This window comes from Amphiprion ocellaris, chromosome 17, assembly GCF_022539595.1.
Source record: "Amphiprion ocellaris isolate individual 3 ecotype Okinawa chromosome 17, ASM2253959v1, whole genome shotgun sequence".
In the NCBI taxonomy this organism is placed as follows: Eukaryota; Metazoa; Chordata; class Actinopteri; family Pomacentridae; genus Amphiprion; species Amphiprion ocellaris.
The window spans coordinates 9,943,090-9,956,818 of record NC_072782.1 but is presented as its reverse complement, the minus strand read 5'-3'; the positions used below and the strand labels follow the sequence as shown (position 1 = coordinate 9,956,818).

General features: G+C 39.9%; 1 protein-coding gene across 2 annotated transcripts in view; it reads right to left on the bottom strand.

The window, feature by feature from the left end:
- The window catches only part of pappaa (pregnancy-associated plasma protein A, pappalysin 1a), a 95,989-nt gene that overhangs the window by 23,267 nt on the left and 58,993 nt on the right, over positions 1-13,729 (bottom strand). Inside the window, exons 14-17 of one of the 2 annotated variants that reach the window (XM_035955855.2) lie at positions 11,483-11,657; positions 1,456-1,639; positions 796-997; positions 446-680 (exon numbers count right to left, since the gene is read on the bottom strand). In XM_035955855.2, the coding sequence (XP_035811748.2) occupies positions 446-680; positions 796-997; positions 1,456-1,639; positions 11,483-11,657 (796 nt within the window). The remainder of the gene's footprint in view (positions 1-445; positions 681-795; positions 998-1,455; positions 1,640-11,482; positions 11,658-13,729) is intronic. The other variant, XM_023287300.3, reaches the window with a different exon arrangement.

The following is a 13,729-nucleotide window of genomic DNA, read 5'->3' as shown; positions in this document are numbered from 1 at the left end:
ATACATTTCAAAAGTCTGTGGCAGCAGGGCTATTCTGGAAATCAATAGCAATCTAATTAGCATGGCGTCAAATTGAGTAGGGCTAAGGGAGACAGGGAGAAAAACAGGCATAGTGAGGCCGGAGTAAAAAGTGTCAGATAAGAGACAGTGAAGAAGTGATATATTTGGGAAAAACTTACTTTTCACTCAATAAATCATGAATTTAGCACATTACCATCAGCTATCATAAGCAGACTGTATGGTATCATATTAGGAATATTTCTGTCATGATCTTCAAACAATATTTAAACAGATATTACTTGATTTTATAATTCACTACCAAGCCATAAAGTGAACAGAGAAGAGAGAAAAAAAGAGAGAAAGTCTGCTTTTTATGCACATGACAAAAAGAAGACAAAAACATTGGTAAAGCAAGAATAGAAAGACAGGAAAGAGATGGACAGACCTGCTTGCATGGAGTGTGCAGCAGCCTCACCGTATGGGCAGAGCCTCCTGTGGCGACAACAGCAGTATTACCGGCAGGATCAGTGCAGTTGAGTCTGCAGACGCTGTCAAAGCGGAAGCCGTCGGTACAGTGATAGGAGCCGTGGAAGATGGCAGGCGGAGGATCACAAGTCACCGGCTCGCAGGCCCCCTCCAGCCAGCTGCCATCCTCAGTGCACTGGCGCTTAAAAGCACGCCTGAAGGGAGCAAGGGATGATTAATGGAATTCATTTCAGGCCTTAAACTTTCAGTTGGAAACATTTTCTGATTAGGAAACAAATAAATCAACAACAGCCACTTCCATTTCTTTACCTTTTGGGTTTGTTGGTAACGTGGTAGCCGGGTTTGCACTTGTACTTGCAGAGCGTGCCAACTTTTAGACCTGTCTCATTGCAACGCTTTGTCTGCAGCACAGCATTAGGTACGGGAGGAGGGGCTGGACAGCGGAGCTCACAAAGAGCTTCTGGAAAGGACCACAAACCATCTTCCAGACAGGTCAGAGTGTTGTTTGTACCTTGGGAGAAAAGCAACAAAGTGACGGTCAATGAATCTGAAAAATTAGATCAAAGGAGATTATAAAATGTACAGTTAATATTTTATTCTGTAGTACCGACTTTCAATTATTCCAAGCTGTTTTTTTTTTTTTTTAAAGTTTTATAACATAAATGATATGTCTTGTGGCAACATGTTGATAAATCATACATGTGAATCAAAAACATGTTATGCTTGAAAGACATACATTTAATTAGGATCTAATCCACATTAACTTTGTAAAATTTATGGCAAAAACAAAGACTCAATTGGTTAATGTTTGACGGTTAGACAAAAAGATATGTCAGTGATGATAGCGAGAATATTCTAAAGGAAATTAGATTTTTTTTTTAATGATCTTTCAAAGGCAGCATGAAAATATGTATATGTGCATGCACATGTAATGCACAGACACATATTGTGCACAGCTGTTTATCTCACCTATGAGCTGGGCAGGTTCCCGGCACTGAAAGGTGCTTTTCTTGCCATAGGTTGTGCCCTCGGGGAAGCTGAAATGTGCAGGATGAACATGGTATTTGTCTGGTAGACCACAGTCCACAGGTTCACATGACACCTGTTTATTCCACTTCCCATTTGCACAGGTGATAGTCACAGTGGAGTACGACTGGAAAAAGAAAAAGACAAAATTTATTGGAAAATGATTGTCAGATCCCAAAAATTAAAACAGATGCATTAGAAACCGATTTCAAAGTAACTTATATACATAACTCTGCATTGACACAAGCTTTAATTTGCACATTGATGTGACAGACTGATGTCCCGCACACATCCTATAAATGTTTACCTCACAAAAAATGACTACAGCAATTCAGCACTTACTCCAACAAGTTTCTAATCAGTGTGTAACCTAACAAAGCTTGATGGGGCTTAGCTTACTGTATGTCAGTAAGCCTTGCAGGCTACTCAGCAGCTCAAGTAACTGCTGATAGCATTTGTAAGGTCATGCCACTCAGACAACTGATATCCAACAACTGCACAATCAGCCCTGACCCCAAACAGATTGACTTCGGTGGAAGTGTTACAGCTTCGGAGAAACACACACACACACACACACACACACACACACACACACACACACACACACACACACACACACACACACACACACACACACACACACACACACACACACACACACACACACACACACTGAGGGAATCTTCCACAACTGGAATACTAACCTCTGTGGATTTGTCCTACATCCATGACTTATCCTCTTTTAGAGTTTCTGTGTAGTCATGATACTAAGAAAGTGGTCATAGAAAAGATGATATTTTTGGCATATTACACCCCCAAAACTGCACTTAGACAATGGATTAAAAAAAAATGCTGAAAGGAGAAAAAGTATGCAGCTGACTGTGCAATTATTAAGTTTGTTAATTTCCTAAAATCTATGCTGCTTCCAAGCACTTTTCCCAGCGCTTCTTCTTGTGGAAGCTTTTCAAAATCAAGACAGCCTCCCCAGCTTTTGCAAGCCTACAGAGTGCATTCTGTGTGAGTGGGCCATTACATGTTGTTGGAATGTGGTAGGAAACTAGAGAACCCAGAGGAAATCCACACATGGGGAGAACATGCAAAATCCACAAGAAACAGTCTCAGGCCAGGAGTCAAACCCAGCAGTGGTAAGACCACTACTACTGACTCCACTGGCACATTAAGACAACTTGAAATCTACAGCACAATATAAGTTTTAGTATGATAAATTACAATCCCTTCCATTTCCATTATGGGGCAAGCTAGAAAGGTCTGACTGACTCGTTCAAATGCCACATGTTTTATATCAATTGTGTGTGTGTATGTGTGTGTGTGTGTGTGTGTGTGTGTGTGTGTGTGTGTGTGTGTGTGTGTGTGTGTGTGTGTGTGTGTGTGTGTGTGTGCGCTCTAATACATTCTGTGTAACTATTCCCGATCAAGAGTGGCGATGATATTATCCAGAGAATATAATGATACAATATTTTTTCTGGTTTATATGAGCTTCTGGAAACAGACAATGCAATCAGAATATTTCCAAAACATTTTGAAAAAAGCAATCCTTTGCTCCTGACTTTTTCCACCAGAAAATTTTCCTCATCTTAAGTCTATTTCCTATTAGAAATAGCTCTGATTCCTGTAAATTATTTGGCTTGTAGCATGATATTTGCAGAGATGAGACCAAAATGGGAAGGCAGTACATCATCCAAACCTCAACAGTTTTCATCCTCTTCCATTAAATATCGCCATGTAACACAACAGGAATGCTTAAATTGACGGCTGTGCCAAGAAATCTCACAACCAAACTGTTGGAGCTCAAGCAGTTAGACTTTTTCCTTCACAGAACAACAAAAAAAAAAAAAAAAAAAAAAAAAAAGGGAAACCTTTGTTTTTGCCATCAATTACATTATGTGCCCATTTTAGTTGACTTTAATTACGCACATCTTTTTTAAAGAAATGGCCAAACTTTAAGGTCTCACAAGCTGGACTTACTTAACATTACATATCTATTGCTTCATAACTTCTCTCTCTTGTCGTGTATAACAATCTTTCATCTTGATCCCATTATATGATACTGCATAACAGTATCAAATTCCCTCAAAATAAATAAGCTCCTTTCATATTTGGATGTCCAACAAAAGTAACATATGCACAGCATGTGAGGGCCTTCTGAAAAATAACAGGGTGAAGAGTTCAATGAGTCAGTCATGATGGGAGGTTTTGAAAAAAAAAAAGACACACTGAAGAAATGTGCAAGCAAATATATGTTCAAATCTTAAATACTCTTGTGAAATTGTTTATGTGCAGATTAGGTTACAAGTTGAAATATGATTGTGTAAAACTGTGGTCCAGTAAATGCACATACAGCACACTGATACACACAAACACACACACACACACAGACACACACAAAAACACATTTACATTCACACACATCTGCCATGAAGTGCTTTCATATTTAATCAATCACCAAGTGTGTACATAGGGTTGCTATGGAAGGCAGTCAGGCCCTATTGACTTCTTTCACATTTTAATATGTCACATTTAATTTCAAGTGGATTAAAATTGCATTTTGTCCGTCAGTCTGTGCACAATAATCCATAATGACAAAGTGGAGATATGTTTTTAGAAACGTTTGCAAAGTTAGTCCAAATCCAAAAATGAAATCTCACATTTCAGACTGTGGTTAACTGCAGCATGTTTGCTTTAATTATCCTTGAGCTGTGTTGAGAACTTGAGTGGCATTCACTTGTGAGAAACTTTATGTATTGAACATACACTGTACAGACAGGAACTGACTTTTCACCATGTGTATTGCATGCCAGGACCAATGGCAAGTCCATAGAGCTATCTGTTGGATTCCACTCTAAAACTGTGGTAAGGTATTGATCAGGGAAAGGGTATAAAAACCATTTCTAAAGCACTGACTGTTCCCAGGAGCACAGTGGCCAAGATAATTGTGAAATGGAAGAAGTTTGCAACCACCAAAACTCTGCCTGGAGTTGGTCATTGAGCCAAATCAAGTAACCAAAGAAGAAGGGGGCCTTGGTCAGGGAGGTGACCGAGAATCCAACAGTCCTTTTAACAGACCTTGAGAAGTCCTTTGCCGAGATGAGAAAATCTTCTGAAAGGACGACCACCTTGTACCCAACCGACCACCTCCATCAATCAGGGCTTTATGGTAAAGTGGCTACACAGGAACCACTCTTGAGGAAAAAGCAAAATGACAGCCCACTTGCAGTTGACAAACAACAGGTTTCTAGGAGTGCAAGGAAAAAGATTTTCTGGTGCGATGAAACTAAACCTCAACATTTTAGGCAGAACTCCAAGCACTATGTCTGGTAAACACCAGGCTCTGCTGGTCAATACCATCTACAGTGAAGCATGCAGTGCTGGGGGAGCTTCTCAGTGCCAGGAACATGGAGACCGATCAGGGTTGATTGGAGGATGAATGCAACCAAAAACAAACAGATCCTTGAAAAAATCTGGACTGGAGCAACCATGAACGGACACTGGTGTGGCATATAACCTTTCAGAAAGAAAATAGCCTGAAGCTTATGGTCAAAACAACATTGGAGAGAATTCAGGACAAGCCTCTGGCTGTCCTTGAGTGGCCCAGCCAAAGGCCAGACTCAAACCTCATACAACATCTGTGGAGACGCCTGGTAGTTCACAGATGTTTCCAATCCAATCTGATGAAGTTTGAAAGGATCTGAAAGCACGAATTTGATAAACCGCCCCAATCTAGATGTGCTACGCTGTAGCAACTTACCCTAGAAGACCTTTAAGCTGCAACTGCTGCCAAAAGAGCTTCAGACTTCAATTTTTGATTGTTAGCAAATTTGCAAAAAAAATTCAAAACATTGTCATCATGGGTCATCATTATGTGTTGACTGTCTTATTCATTTAAAATTGAATCTACAAAACAATAAAGAGTGAAAAATAATGAAAGGGTCTTAATACTTTCTGAAGTGACTGTATATATAGGGTTGTGTGCATGTGTGTACTACTACGTGTGTAAAAGTGTGGGAATTTTCCTTCCTTTAAAAAATTTACAGCTGACTGTTTCTCTTCCAGTAGCAATTTTAACAACCTTTGGCTACTTGGCCTAATTCAAGCCAGACAGACGAACAGACAAATGAACCGACAGAATGAAAGCTTCTTCCTTTAACTTAGGAGTTTGCCTGAGCTCAGAGAGCACATAAGCACAAAAAAGCACAGTGGTAGCGCACAGCTGCACATTGATCGGAAGACTTAGAATTGAGTATAATTTAGTATCGTCTAGTCCTCATGAAAAGCCTTTCTGAAACAGTTTCTTTAGGGAGAAAATGCTTTACTTAGAAGCAGAGGTTTTATGTGCCTGGAATATACACACTGGTATAAAACATTCAACTGTTCCACAAATGATTCTGGACAAGAATGTGCTCAGAACAGTAGCATGTTACTGAGAATCTAACAGTACTCAGAAGCAGAGAAGCTTCCAAGTACATAAAAATCTGGGAGGGATAGTTTTCTCTTTTTTTCTTTTTTTAAGATAATCACATCAGCTTGGTTTTTCAAACCACTCTGTGTGAAAAAAGACACCATGTGAAAGTTTTTGTTTGGAGTGAAAGGAGGACAGTTTGTATTAAGTAACATTTGCAATTTTCCCAGTTTGACTCCAAGTACAGAGCAACTGTTTTCCAATCATAGTTATGAATAAAACTAAAGGCTCGGCATATTCTCTATTAGTAGAACATGGAATACTGAGAGGGGCTGCATTGATTTGACCACTCTGAACTGCACAACCGCACACTCAAAGTTGCACTAGCATATTTGTCCAATCAGGAACCAGCCAAGCAAATATCTGTCAAATTTTACATTGCAGTTGCAGGAAATTTTTTATCTACAAAGTCTGCAAAGGGGTAAGAAGTTAAAGGGTTGTATCTTTGCTTTAAGAGATACAATTACAATTAACAGTTTTTCACTCTTATTCAACCAGATTTTACTTCTAGATTCATGAGTGGGGCCAAGTGCAGGTATTCCCAGCTGTAGTTTTACGATGACAGAATAGAACTCAGACACAGGAAAGCAGGACACTTTCCTTATGAGCCTATGCACCCTTTACAAAGACATTGTGAGGATACAGTACAGAAAATGATATTCAAAATTAGGCTCACTGACCTTAAAGCACCTGTAAAATTAATATTAAATTAATTAAAATTATTATTTTTCTTGGACACAGTCCCGACTAAATAAGCAACGGTCAACGGTAGCTATTCTAATAAATGCTCTTAGGTATATTTTATTAACAGCTTAATCATCTAAAACTCAGATTTTCTGAGTCAGCACTGAGTGGGTGAGGTTTTATCAGACTGATAGCGCCAGTGCTTGGAAAATTAAACCACGCATCAATAGTCATTGTAATGTTGATTCAATTCTTGCCAAACTAATCTGTGCATGGAAATACCGTAACACCACATTTTTCCAACAGAGCCTTGCCTATGTTAAAGACACAGAAGAACACAACCATAAAATAAAAATAAAAAAAGGAATTTTATGCCAAAATTTAAACTCAGCTTAAAATGTATGCTTATGAAAGACCCCAGCGTTCATAGTGACAAGCTGACTGACAAAATAGGCTTTAAAGACCTTTAAACAATAAGGCAGGAAACATTACTCATCCACACTCTTGCTGTGAGGCTAATAGCACATATCAGCTGGTCTAATGTACAATACTCGGTTGAAAGCTGCCATTAGGTCTTCAGTGTGCACCGCTGACCTGGTGGGGACACCTATTATCATTACCATTTACAAGAGACAGTATCCAAGAAGGGTTGGTGGCCACCACAGTCTACCAAGTGATTTAAAGTTCAGGTCTGTAAATCACTGGTATATCTGCCCTGTATGCAGACCCATCAGTGAGACATGTTCACTGACGTCAGAAGACACATAATAGTCAGTGTCATCACAAGTGGACATGAACTGATGTAAATCAGCTGTCCAGCAAGTTCTGACCAAGAATGTAGTTTTCATTACTTTACTTGCATGAAAGTTCTACTGTATTAATGACAATGGAAGTTGCCCTCTGTATTCAGTGCATTCACACTAGCTGCAGTACAGCATCTGTGGAAAAACTCCAATTTGGAGCCAGTAACTCATTGAAGGTCAAAGGCAAGAGCATGTCCAAAGCAGTGCATAACGAGCATATCCTACAGAGGGACAGAAAACTGGAGCAAGCTCAGGCCCACACAATGCATAAAATGAGAAATGGATTAAGGGACCCAAAGTGAATTCCAATCATTCCAATCAAAATTGCTCATTGGGCACATGCACTGGAAAGTATCTTCAGACATCTGTAACTGGGTGCCTACAGTGTATGTACATGAAAGTCTGTCTCTGCCTGTCTGCCCACATAAATGAAAAAATACACAGAAAATTACATGTCATTATGGACCTTAAGAGCTCTTCAGTTTATGTTGCACATAACAGCTGAAATTATGATAATACCTACAGATTTCCATCACTTTGATGCCACCTAAAGACGATCATTTAGTTAGGGCGGTATGTATGGCAGTATGTTGGTTTGGTGGGCTTATTGAGATTCAGTGAGTACGGTTTCATGATGGACAGTGGTTAAGTCCTTAAGGCACCTACAGAATGGGAGGCCAATTTGAAATAGATGTGACTTATTCAATGCCAGCACTCAGTGTTCCCTAACCACATCAGAGAAAAAAATAGGGGAAAAAGAAAGCAATAAAATACACATATACAAATAAAGTGAGTAAGGGAAACAGATTTGTTCCACAGATAGCACTATCTAAGAAGGTGGTGTTCCCAGAACCACTTTGACATCAGTGAAACAAGAATGTAATTGGCTAATGAAAGAAGACAAGAGGCTCCTCCTCATGCTGTACTTTCAGCCTTAGTGTGGAGGTGTGTGCGTCTTTGTAAGGATTAGTTTGACTTAAAAAAACAACAACAAAGAGATGCACACTGAGGGGTCAAGGGGAATCTGCATTTTTTCAAGTTCCCATTAGTCTATTACAGTTTGAGGGGGAGATGAGAGCCAATGAACACTATGAATATGGCCAGAGCAATTTATTACCAGCCCTTTGAGTCATACAGGATGTTCGCTATATTACATTTGATGTAGAATGTGCCGAGTGTTTCTTGTGTATTCTTCTATTTGTTCCTTTGTCCTGCAATTCAATTTTGTAGTTAAAGAATCAAAGAATGTCAAAAAAATGGCACTGGATTCTATAACAAGCAACAAAACTTCTTCAACTTGTTGCATTCCAACACAAAAACAACAAAAAGTATATGGCAAAATTGGTAACTTATAGTGAGGCTTACATGAAATTCTGCATTTGTATTTATTCTCAGTAAGACTGGCTCTACTTAGCCTACAAATACTTTCAGACAGAAATTTGTACTGCTAGTAATTGTAACAGTACGTACATTCATTAGAAATTATTCAGTATGTGCCATTAGCAAATCCTTGGAAATGTTTCATACAATTAGTTCAAACAGTTCAAACCTACAACAATGTCTTTAATATATACTAATTAGGCTTCACATAATAGCACTGATACAGCTTGAACTAAACACTGATGCTAACACACTTTTCTGTCTTGTGTTACTGGACGTCACAGGTGCCTTTGACATCGTCAGCCATGAAATCTGCATTATGCAGTTGGTTCACAATTTTAAATCAGTCCAGTTAAAGATTCTCTCTGGAGTCCCACAAGGGTCAATCCTTAGACTACTGCAATTTATGCTACACATGATCACAATCAGCTTTATCATCTAGACTTGCAACATCCGTTTCTATGCAGATGACATACATATGTAACTCTTTCTTTCTTATGATGAACTTAGTTGACTTGACAGTTTGGTAAACTGTATTCTGGACAGAAATTATTGATCGCAAAACAGTGTTTCACAACGAGACATGAATACAAACTGAAATTCTAATGGAAGGACAAACTATGGCGAGAAAAATCAGCACAAAGCTTTCACTGTGCACCCTAAAAGTCAGTAAGTAGTTTAAAACCTGAGTGTCATCCTGGATATTGTGAAAGATTGCATCAAAGTAATAAGTTCCGTATCACAAACCAACTAAGAGAAACAGTCGGATATATTGATTTGAAACAAATGCAAATACAATTTTCAGAATACCCAAAAGCAAGACTTAATTTCTTACAGGATTTAAAGGCCACCAATGTAAAATGTGCTTTGCGATGCTGCAGATCAAACATCATAGAATGCATATCGTTTTAAAAAGGCCACATTTAAAGACCATTATTATCTCACATTCAATGCGAAAAATTACAAAGTCTACATTTCCCAACATACAGTATGTCTATCTCTGCACATTTCCATTAACTGCGAGATGCTAATCTAATACCAACAAAACTGGCCCCATGCCTTTTACAGAAGTTAAGTAAATTAATGCAAAAAGTTATTCATAAATAACAAGTCCTCTAAATACCTTTGAACTGTCAGTCATCATTTGTGGGAAACGTTCAGACTCCAAAAAAAAAAAGGTAGTTGGCATGGCTCTACTTCCTTTTCTGTTCCCTCCTGTCCCCCCTCACCCCACTTTCTCTGTACTTTCCTGCCTCTCCCTCTCTGGAAAGCATAATTTATCACTAAATGAATTGACATTGATTAATTGCTACATAGTGCACTGTCAATCAAAAGCTAATGCAATTAGAAATCTGTGCAGACTCAATGGAGAACTATTCTGAGTGTTTGTACATATAATATGTATGATTGTTGATGTAAATATGCAACACATACACACAGATGCAGTATGCTTATTTGTGTGTGCAGATACACATGAATATTTAGAAGTAATAAGTGATAGAAAACCAAGGGTAGAACATCTTCTTTCTATCCCTCTGTTGCCCATGCTCTTCTCTTGCTTCTCCCTGTGTCTTTTCTTCATATTTACAACCTCACACACACAAACAGACCCACACATACAGAGCAGGCATGTTTTTCTTACGCATAAAAAACACATAAAAACAAAATTTAGCTTGTTTTCTGAACATCCCATCTCTCCGAGGGAGCATTAATAGATTGTCTTGCAGACAGCTTTACAAAGCCGTGAGGAAGGATAAAGCATTTATATGGCCTTTACAGCAGCTTGGCTCCAATCCAAAAGGTTTACAATGTGGTGTTCAACTACTCTGTTTGTTTGTTTACTTGCGGTGTGCATGCATCTGTGTGTATATACTGTATCCGTCCACATCTGTGTTCTGTCTATGTGGGAGATTGCCTCGCGCTGCTTGTACTTAACTGTACGTGCATCGGTATCTACATGGAAGCATTTAATGTGCGCTGCTTAGTGACAGCAGTAGCAAATCTCTGCCCTTTAACAGAGACTTCAATGTGTGTGAAATGAGCAGGGATGGAGCGAGGGAGAGGGAGCAGACACTGTGCGATGATGTCATCGTCCCAGCGGAGTAGCAATACAAAGTGACTGTTTGAGGTGATGGTGCAGCATGCTCAGGAAGAGACTAAACACTTTTATGTCTGTGCTTGTAGAGAGTAAGTGTGTGTGCGAGTGTTTGTGTGTATGGGTGTGTGTGTGGTGTATTTGTATATGTGTAGCAAGCTAGCAAGAGGAGGAGACTGGGGCTCCACTTCTCAGTGCAGCACTCATCTACCTGGAGGTTTATGATGTCATTCTCCCTGGAGGCTTGCCGTGCCAAGCCTAGTTTTTGCAGGTGACAAAATAAATGCAGAGATAGAGTGGAGAGCAGAAAGAAAAGCTTGTTTGCACTTTTTGTCGTATGGCCATTCGTGTGTCTGAGCTTTGCATCAGTGCATGTTCATGTGTGCATTCACAAATTCATGTTTGCATGCATGTTCCATATGCTGCAGAAATGCTTTTGCACTAAAGTGTTTGCATGTGTACGTTTATGCATCCTTGTACCTCTTTAACTGCTTCAGACATGTGTGTGTGGCAGTGTGCTCGTGTGTTCACCTGGCTCTTGATGATGTCATCATCCTGGTGGACTTGCAGGACGTATCCAGAGTTGCAGGAGATGGTGCAGCGGTCTCCGTTGTAGAAGTGGCGGCCAGGGCTACTGCACTTTAGCTCTGCATTGCGGATTAAGGGTTCCTGGCAGTCAATGGCTTCGCACGAATAATGTACACAACTACGAGGGATAGTGCGTGTGTGTGTGTGTGTGTGTGTGTGTGTGTGTGTGTGTGTGTGTGTGTGTGTGTGTGTGTGTGTGTGTGTGTGTGTGTGTGTGTGTGTGTGTGTGTGTGTGGGTGGGTGGGTGGGTAGTGGGAGGGGTGGTAAAAGAAAGTGAGAGAAGAACAGAGAACAGAGAGAGAAAAGAAAGCTGAAAACCACATTTCAAGTTATAACCAACATAAATTCTGTGCATAAAATAACACTGCAGACTCTCAAACATGGGAGCAGTCACACATTTGCTCACAAACAGACAAAGCTGCGCATTGAGTCAACCACATCCATCCATCAATGACTGCTTAACATATCAAATCAATAAACCACATGGAGAAAAGACTGCCATATTTTGCGTTGTGCACGAAAGGGGTGTCTGCGTGTGCATAGTTTGCGAATTAAGAGCAACAGGATAGATTGTGAGCAGGCTACAATGGCAGAGTTTGGCCACAGCTCTATAGTAGCCTGATGGAGAAGGCATTTAATGCTCTTGGAATGCTTGGATGCCCAAGGCACCTTTTTACAACAGTCCACATTCTACAGTATAGGGTTCCCTTATGAAGCCGAGGGAGAAAGAGGGAGAGAGAGACAGAAGGAAAGGGAAGGCATGGGGGGGCAGAGAAAGAGAGAGAGAGGATGTAAGAAAATACAGGTCTGGAGAAACATTGTTAAACTCACTCCTGCAAGAATGGAATCTCTATTTTACCCTTTTCATCCATTTGTTTGCATGCTTCTGTTGCAGACATATTCTTTTCACTTTCTTTCCTTTTTCTCTCAAATTAATAATGATGCAAACCACTCATTTTTATTTTCTCCCTGTCCGTCTCACTATGTCAACTTATGTTGACAAGAAGCTAAGCTTAGCAGGTGAAAACTAGTTATAAAGCACAAAAGTAGCACTGCCTTATGTCTTATTTGAGGACAAACTAGGGAAGCCTAGAAGCCTCCTCTGTGGACACTTTGGCTTTGAACAAAATCTCATTGTGGTTTTCTGCTAGGCACTCTGGAATTTATGACATAAATTACAATTAACTACCTGGAAAACTATCCTCCTACCCTGCAAATGAGAATACAGTATACGCCACAGGAGAGTATTAGGAGAATTAAACAGAAAAGAGAGAACAGGGTGAAACTTATGTGAATATCCCTTGTACACTAATTAACACAGCCCCAACTGTTCTCAATGCAAGAAAGCGTGATGAGTGTAAAAAGAAATGAAAAGAAATTTAAACAATGGTGTGAAAAACTGAGACAAAAGGGAAAACATACATGTGCATACGCTCGGCGACAAGCATGGAACATAAAACTGAGTCATGTTAATAGCTCCTGTTGTTAACAACTCAGGGAAAAAGGGATGTGGTGTTTTGCGGAGGAATAAGTATTACGGGAAATATGCTGCTCAGCCCAGGAGAATGAGCGAAGGAAAGTCGGAGCAGGAGGCACAAAAAAGGGGAGAATTAAGGAGAAAGAGATGGCAGTCGGAGGGAAAGGAAGATGACGTGAAAGTAAAGGATGAGAAGACAGCACGGGATAACAGCTATGATGAAGGGGGAGGAGGCGGAGGAGGAGGAGGAGGGAAGATGTGGAAAAGCAGGGAGAGGGAATGGGAGGAAGTGAAGACGGAGTCAAGCAAAATGGAGAAGAGAGACGAGTCATTTGGAAAGTGGGGTATGGACGACAAAATGCAGATGATGAAGTGGAGTTGATTAAAGAAAAGAAGCAGATCAGCGACATTAAAAAGACAAAGAAAGCAAGCCTGGATTCTCCTCTAATGTTATAAGAACAGGCCAGCGAATAATAACTGCTCAGATTTAGTAATATTCAGCTTGTAGCATGTTCAAAACTTCTGAAGATGCATAATGGTTTTAAAGAGTCTCTGAAAATTGGATGAGAGAATATGAAAGAAAGAAAAGTCAGCAAGAACTCAGGAGAAAGCGACTGCGTCTGTGCGTGCGGCAACAAACAATTTCCTGGCTGATACAGATACACAGCAGTTTTAATCTATTTAGGTGCTCTTGGATGTCTCGCAGGCACACA